Source organism: Malus domestica, chromosome 16 (assembly GCF_042453785.1).
Source record: "Malus domestica chromosome 16, GDT2T_hap1".
Taxonomy (NCBI): domain Eukaryota; kingdom Viridiplantae; phylum Streptophyta; class Magnoliopsida; order Rosales; family Rosaceae; genus Malus; species Malus domestica.
Window position 1 is genome coordinate 6,562,501 of NC_091676.1, and position 7,461 is coordinate 6,569,961.

Here is a 7,461-nt window from a genome sequence, read left to right on the forward strand (position 1 = left end):
TGAATGAGAGACAAGGAGAAGGAGAACAATCAACCGGAAGCCGAAGTCAAACCTCTGATCCTGGGTTGTTTACTTGGAAGTTTGACTGCTTACCTTGTCTGTCACCTCTTTCGGCAGATCTCCTAGCTCGGCGACTTGGGGGACTCCTACTATAGGGTTTGTATCACACTTGACTAAGCCCGAAACTACAACTAAGCTTTAAGTGAAATTGATACATTACCTTGTGCGTCAACATCAGCTAAGTACACCATTCCCGGATGGAGGAAAGGTACTTCCAGAGAAGGGCAGATGAAGATCAGACCACACTTCGGTACTTAGAAGTTTCGTGATTACTCAAGGGATTGGATCTTGCAAGTCCCCAACCGAGGAGTTTCCCTCACTCGGGAACTTAGGGAAGCACTGTTTGTACCATACTTGACCAATCCCGAAACTACCGAGCACCGGCCAACGCTATACTGTCAAGGACCCAGAAGAGTTCCCCTCCGACCAGGAGGCCAATCACTACTCGACACGTGTCAAGATTAGAAGCCAATCAGAGCGCAGCACGTGTCGACATCAAGAACCAATCATAACATGACACATGTCAATGTGACAAAGCTACAAGTTTTTCTATAAATAGGGGTCATTCCCCCACAATATTGCCTAATGCCATTTGTGTTAAATCATTCATAAGAACTCACTAAATTGAGAGCTTGATCCTTTGTACTTGTATAAGCCCTTCACTACTAATAAGAACTCCTCTACTCCGTGGACGTAGCCAATCTGGGTGAACCACGTACATCCTGTGTTTGCTTCTCTGTCTCTATTCATTTACGTACTTATCCTCACTAGTGACCGAAGCAACCAAGCGAAGGTCACAAAACCTGACACTTTCTGTTGTACCAAAGTCTTCGCTGATTTTGTGCATCAACATCCTTCATGCTGCTGCAAGATGGGGAGAAGGTGAACAATCAGTCGGAGCTCTGATTGCTTACCTTGTCTGTCACCTCTTTCAGCAGACCCCCTAGCTCGGCGACTTGGGGGACTCCTACTACATGGTTTGTATCGCGCTTGACCAAGCCTGAAACTACAAGTAAGCTTCAAGTGAAATTGATACATTACCTTGTGCATCTCCACCAGTTAAAGATACCACCCCTGGATGGAGGAAGAGTACTTCCAGAGAAGATGCCACATCTACCTATGAGACAGATAAGGCAAGTCAAGACGACACCACACTCCGATACTTAGAAGTTTCGTGATTACGAGATCATTCTCCCACAATATTTCTTAATGTCATTTGTACTAAATCATTCACTCGTACTCACTAAAGGAGAGCTTGAACCTATGTACTTGTGTAAACCCTTCACAATTAATGAGAACTCTTCTATTCCGTGGACGTAGCCAATCTGGGTGAACCACGTACATCTTGTGTTTGCTTTCCTATCTCTATCCATTTATATACTTATCCACACTAATGACCGGAGCAATCTAGCGAAGATCACAAAAAGCGACCGTTTTCGTTACCTAGGATCTATCTTGCAAGAGAACGGAGAATTAGATGGAGATCTCAACCATAGAATACGAGCTGGATGGAAAGAGTGCATCCGGCGTGTTGTGTGACCGTCGTAGGCCACTGAAGCTCAAGGAAAAATTTTATAAGACGGCAATAAGGCCAGCGATGTTGTATGGCAGAGAATGTTGGGTGGTGAAGCATCAACACGTACACAAAATGGGTGTAGCGGAGATGAGGATGCTTCGTGGGATGTGTGGGCACACGAGAAAGGATAAGATTGGGAATGAGGATATCCGAGGTAAAGTAGGAGTAGCCGAAATTGTAGGAAAGATGAGAGAAAATCGGCTCTGGTGATTTGGACATGTGCAAAGAAGGCCGACTGACGCTCCGGTTCGAAGATGTGACTACGGGACAGAGGTTCAGGGCCGAAGGGGTAGAGGAAGACCTAGGAAAACTTTGGAAGAGACTCTAAGAAAAGACTTAGAGTACTTGGATCTAACGGAGGGCATGACACAAAACCGAGCGCAATGGCGTTCTAGGATTCATATAGCCGACCCCACTTAGTGGGAAAAGGCTTTGTTGTTGTTGTTGTTGTTGTGAACTAGCGATATTATCTACTAAATGGGAAAGGTGGGCTAAGCCGCTAGCAACAATGAGATTCAAATTCGCGTTTGACGAGAATCAAATATAAACCTCTCGTTTACAAGTAAAGAAGAATACCATGATATTGTAGTACTAAGTGGCGATAAATTTTGAAGTGTGAGTGTGCTTCATCTAACGCCAGGAGGATCCTCGCCGGATCCTCCATTCACATTCGTTCATCGTACATCGTGCGGTCAGAAATTATTGTAAATTTTTTATTTAAAATTAAATATAAACAGTAACGGACAAAAAATGACCACACAATATATGATAAACGGATATGATTTAATGATCCCGAGATCCTTACAAAGAGGATCCGGCGAGATTCTCTCTCCATCTAACGGTGTACTCTTTCTTACTACCTGGTGACGTGGCATCCTTTGAGTTGAGCTGGGTAAATGAATGTCTACCAGATCCGACCCGTCAGATGACGAAGACACGGAAGAAAAACGACATTGAGCACTTCGTCGTTTGATTTCGGTAGACTTTTAAATGGTAGAAGCTCAGAGCAAACAGACGACAAGTCATTGAAGTGAAGCGATTGAGAAGAAGAAAATGGGGAAGATTCCGGTGAAGATGAGAGCAGTGGTGTACGCGCTGTCGCCGTTTCAGCAGAAGGTGATGCCCGGCCTCTGGAAGGACTTCACCGGCAAGATCCACCACAAGGTCTCCGAGAACTGGCTCAGCGCCACCTTCCTCCTCACTCCTCTCGTCGCCACCTACTCGTAAGTCTTCGATCTAAAAATTAGGGTTAGGGTTGTTCGATTATGTTCCTAAATTTGTAATTGATGGTATTGGAGTTCAATTGTTACTGGATTTTGAAGTGGGCCGTACGTATTTGTGGTGAATTGTTGAAATTTATGGTCAAGATGTTGGATTTAGGGCTGATTGGATATGGGGGTTGTGAACATTTGGGTGGATTAGTACATGATTTGGGTTTTGATTTGGTGGGATTTGCAGGTACGTGCAGTATTACCAGGAGCAGGAGAAGTTGGAACACAGGTACTGAAGATTGGGAATTTTTCTTGTTAGTTGCAATGATAGACTGTTTGCTGATTGCAAATACACTAGTTGAGATTTGAATGTTTTGTATTGAAATTAAATGACGGTGACCCTGAAATGAAGAAGGGTTTGAGTTTTATTGTTCTGGAAACAAGTTTGTAATTTGTTAATCAGATGGTTGAAGTTGATATACAAATTCAATCTGCGTTATAAATTGAGATTGCGGTATCTGTTTCATTTATCGACATTTAAACGTGCAACTCCATTCTGCTTATTACCGTAGCAAAATCCTCGCATCATTCGATATAGGTGCAGGATTGATGCTGGTGCTTGGTCCTCTGCTAGTAATTGTAACCTCTTGACAAGGAGGACTTGTATGGAACAGGTTCAACGCTACCGTGGCGCCTTGGTCCAATAATATCATGCCATATGTAATTAGTGGACTGGAATGCCACGTGGTGGTGAACTCGTTTAATACAAGTTGCTCCCCTTGATGAGAATTTTAAGACCATTAAACTACATTGTGGCAAGGTTATTCTGATATCAATTGAAAGTTGATGCCATGGACAACGATTGTCCGGCGTCGGTACGGAGTTGCGTCAGCTGTAGATATAGACTAGGCTAAGGGACGGACTTCATCTCTTCTATTCTCTTCACTTACACCTTACACTTCCGCTGAGTCTAACGAGGCTCAGGTGCGGAGGGCCGCAACTTAAGCAATTCACCGCAGTCTGCGCAGCCCTTTAGTTTGTCTGCTGCATTATGATTTGCAGGTGAATTTGTTTGATGAAACATGTATGTAAGGACATTGAAAAATCAATCATATCATTGTTACGTGCAAGTCTAAATGCCGTAGCTGCTTCAGAAGAAGAATCATCTAGTGCAGCTTATTACAATTCGAAGCCGGAACCACCAGAGTTAGGCCAAAAAATCATTAATCTGCCATATGAAAATGGTTTTGCAATGTGGTGCCGTGGTCGCACCACGTAGCCTCCGATTAACGAATGCGGTCCTCATCCGCTTCCTCATCTCTCGCTCTGATAAGACTCCGGAAACGCTCTTGACAACAGCAAGTTCTTCATCCTAATTATAAAAGCAAAGAAGCCGTAGCATGGGAGATGCATCAATCCAATCCCAATATACCTGCAAGGTCGACGACAACGATAAACTGAGTTGTGGTCAAGCTGAATCCGTTTCAGACGAGTAGCAATATACATGCAGTCCAGTTTCTGCAATGTTTGTTTGTCGAGGTCAAAAAAACATACCATAAGGGAGCGTACGAGGATGAGAGGTCGAGAAATGAATAAGGCCACCTGTAAAGAAGTTATGATGTTCATGAGCATTAGTTTAAGTTCTTCAATCTCAAACAAAAGTAATTCGAAATGCAGTTTTACGCCATGGATTTGAAAGCATGGAATATCCACTGGAAAATCACGAACACTCCCGTCCACAGCACAAAATATGCGATTCGGAACAATGGAAACCGCTGAAAGGAGGAAAAAGAGAGAAGATTTTAAGCTTTAATCATGAAAACAGAATAGCAGATGCCTTTGAAATGGACAAGGAACCGAACGTACCATGTTATTCAAAACTGCCTCGCCAAGGAGGAAAACGGCATTGACCGAGTGCATACTGACCAGCATCTGCAGTTGAACGAAGCGCAGACGCGTCAAATAAAAGCCGTTCAGTATTGGAAATTAGAACAGCAACTCAAATCTAGTCACAATGTATAGAAGAAACCTTAGTCAATGAAAATAGCAACCTCGTACTTACAAAATCCAGTGTGTCAGATTTGGACAGAATGAGCCAATATACGCAATCAGTGAGAACCGCGGCACCTCCACACATCTATACACATGAACAAAGAGAAGGAAATAACCATGTTGAGATAACAGAAACTCAGACATTACCTAACTTTAAGAATCCAAGTCCTAATTTAACCACAACTGCAGCTGCTAATTGGAGAAAACCTACCTGATAAATAATTTGAAAGATGTATTCGCATGCACCTGCACCTTCGCGGCCGGGATATTCTTCATGAGTAAGTCTTTTAGATCCACTGAACGTATTGCCACTCTCCCCTAGTGTCGGAGCAACATAAGCGCCTCGCTCTTCATCCTCACCAATCCTATTGCGATGCTTATAAATTCCGCAAAGCGAGACTGAAGATCCAAACTATAAAATGTCTTCAGAACATATGAAAACTAGGGATAATGTGATTCGAGGAAACCCAAGCATAATGACTGTCATAGTTCATCAACCATAATGACCATCTTTGAGTAGGAAGATTAAACCGAGCAGCCGAAGCTACAAAAACGAACTACATTTTATATTTACAGTACACCACACTGAAAAACATACCCCGAAATAGAATGTGACCAAAGCAAACGTCCACCTGTTAAGCACAATAGGGCAACAGAGTACATCAGCATATAGAGCGTTGCACATATACAATCAACACGATAGGATTCAAATGCAAACAGATAAGATAGCTTACTGAGTATAATAGTAAAAGATGCCGCCTCCGTCAAGAGCAACATTGGCAACTATCAACCCCAACATCACAAAGAAAGCGATTACTCTATAAGCAAGTAACCACGCGGGATGAATTCCCTTAAGGCACGTCTTCCAGACTTCACCCTCGTACAAAGCCCCCACCGCTTCTCGCTCATCTTCTGTTCTCCTCCCCGTTGTTGATTTTTTGAAACCTTCGTATTTCCATATAAGAATTGAGGCTGCAACGATGGTAGATAAGATCCATACTGCACAAACGAGAAACCTCCAATTCAACCAATAACTCGGATCAGTCGTATCCGCAGTCATGACGGGTTGCCTAGTACTAGTGCGGTTGGATGATCCTGTGAAGAAACTCATAGCTCGTGAGTTTCACTCGTACTTGCCCCACTAATTACGTTATCTAATTTGCCACAGAAATTGCAAAAACATAATTGCTCAAATCAGAGAGCATGGAAGAAACCATAACAACCCTGCAAATTTTTGTGACAAAAACTTGGTAACAGTTTACATGTCGAATGTTAACAAACAAACAAACAAAATATCGTACAAATCAAACAACGATTCGACAGAAGTTTGAACTACAAATGAAGGAACACAAAAAACTGCAGTACGAAAGGAGCATAATTTAAAAGCCGAAGAATTATTTCAAGTACAAATGCGGGAGAGAACAAAATAATCAGCAGAGCTTTTTCATGGTTAAATTCCTTACCTTGTGGAGGACTGGATTGGATTGGAGAAGAATCAGAAGATCGAAAAGAAGACGGAATTTTTCCCCTACCAGTCAAACACAAAGTCAACAGGCTCAGCTATTGTTTTTTATTTATATTTCAAATTCGGTGGGATTAGGTGGTGCTACGTCTTTCCTCAACAACCACACCACTCAAAATAATCCACGTGGTTCTCGTGCCAAATCAGAATGCTAAATTGGTGTAAATTTAAACTTATAATTTGAATAGATTGATAAAAGGAGTAATTAGGTTTTCATCCTTATTTTTTACTACTTTATTGATTAAAACCTTATTACTTTTCAATTTTTGATCAAGGTCCTTTGTATTAATAATATCATTAATTATTTCAATAATAAAATATTTTTTATTTCTAAATATATTCATTTAATATTAAAAATATTACAATTAGTATATTTATATTTATGGCTAAATTTTTTATCATATATTTTTATTTTTAGTTTGTACCCATTTTTAATTTGCAACCCTTTTTTAATTTGTACCAATTTTCTTTTCAGTTTTAATTTGTACCCATATATTAATTTCTTTTTGTGCCCATATTTTTTAAAGTTTTATTTGTATTGTACCCATATTTTTTTATTTATTTGTACCCATTTTTATTTTTGCTAAATGTACCCATTTTGAAGAATGTATCCATGTTTTGATACAATAATTTTTTGGTTATTTTTTATGAATGTACCCATGTTTACACACACACACACAATAGTATATTTATATTTTAATATTTTTAATCCCACAAATTATGGTTTTTTATTTAAAATCTCATTACTATAAACAACTATAAATTTTAATTTTTAATTTAAAAAATATAGTAACGTACATAGAAATAAAGTATCAATTAATTTCAGGGACTTGGATCAAAAATTGAAAACCAACAAGGTTTCAGTCAAAGACTATTCATAACTAGGGACCGCATCCAAAGTCTCCCTTGATAAAATTACGTGGTAGAACAACCTTTTTTACGATTTCTTTTTTATTTTAGCTAATATTTGACTATCAAGAGCATATTTTATAATGGCAAATCAATGTGGAACGACGTTGATTATTAAGATTAAATACACG

General features: G+C 40.2%; 2 protein-coding genes across 3 annotated transcripts; one reads left to right on the forward strand and one right to left on the reverse strand.

Moving 5' to 3' along the window:
• Positions 1-2,521: 2,521 nt before the first annotated feature.
• Positions 2,522-3,364, forward strand: LOC139192664 (cytochrome b-c1 complex subunit 8-like). Its single transcript, XM_070815000.1, has 2 exons — positions 2,522-2,859; positions 3,095-3,364. Exons 1-2 carry the CDS (start codon positions 2,690-2,692, stop codon positions 3,141-3,143), a joined length of 219 nt encoding a protein of 72 aa, XP_070671101.1. The 5' UTR covers positions 2,522-2,689; the 3' UTR covers positions 3,144-3,364.
• A 572-nt stretch (positions 3,365-3,936) lies between these two features.
• Positions 3,937-6,477, reverse strand: LOC103403031 (uncharacterized). 2 transcript variants are annotated; one of them, XM_008341839.3, is made up of 9 exons: positions 6,363-6,477; positions 5,634-5,994; positions 5,498-5,531; positions 5,111-5,311; positions 4,910-4,984; positions 4,714-4,779; positions 4,531-4,622; positions 4,402-4,449; positions 3,937-4,279 (listed from the first exon to the last, which is right to left on the reverse strand). In XM_008341839.3, exons 2-9 carry the CDS (start codon positions 5,957-5,959, stop codon positions 4,162-4,164), a joined length of 960 nt encoding a protein of 319 aa, XP_008340061.1. In that variant the 5' UTR covers positions 5,960-5,994; positions 6,363-6,477; the 3' UTR covers positions 3,937-4,161. The 2 variants fall into 2 exon arrangements, with proteins under 2 accessions (XP_008340061.1, XP_028951862.1); XM_029096029.2 differs by having other exon boundaries at positions 5,634-6,123; positions 6,363-6,469.
• Positions 6,478-7,461: the final 984 nt, after the last annotated feature.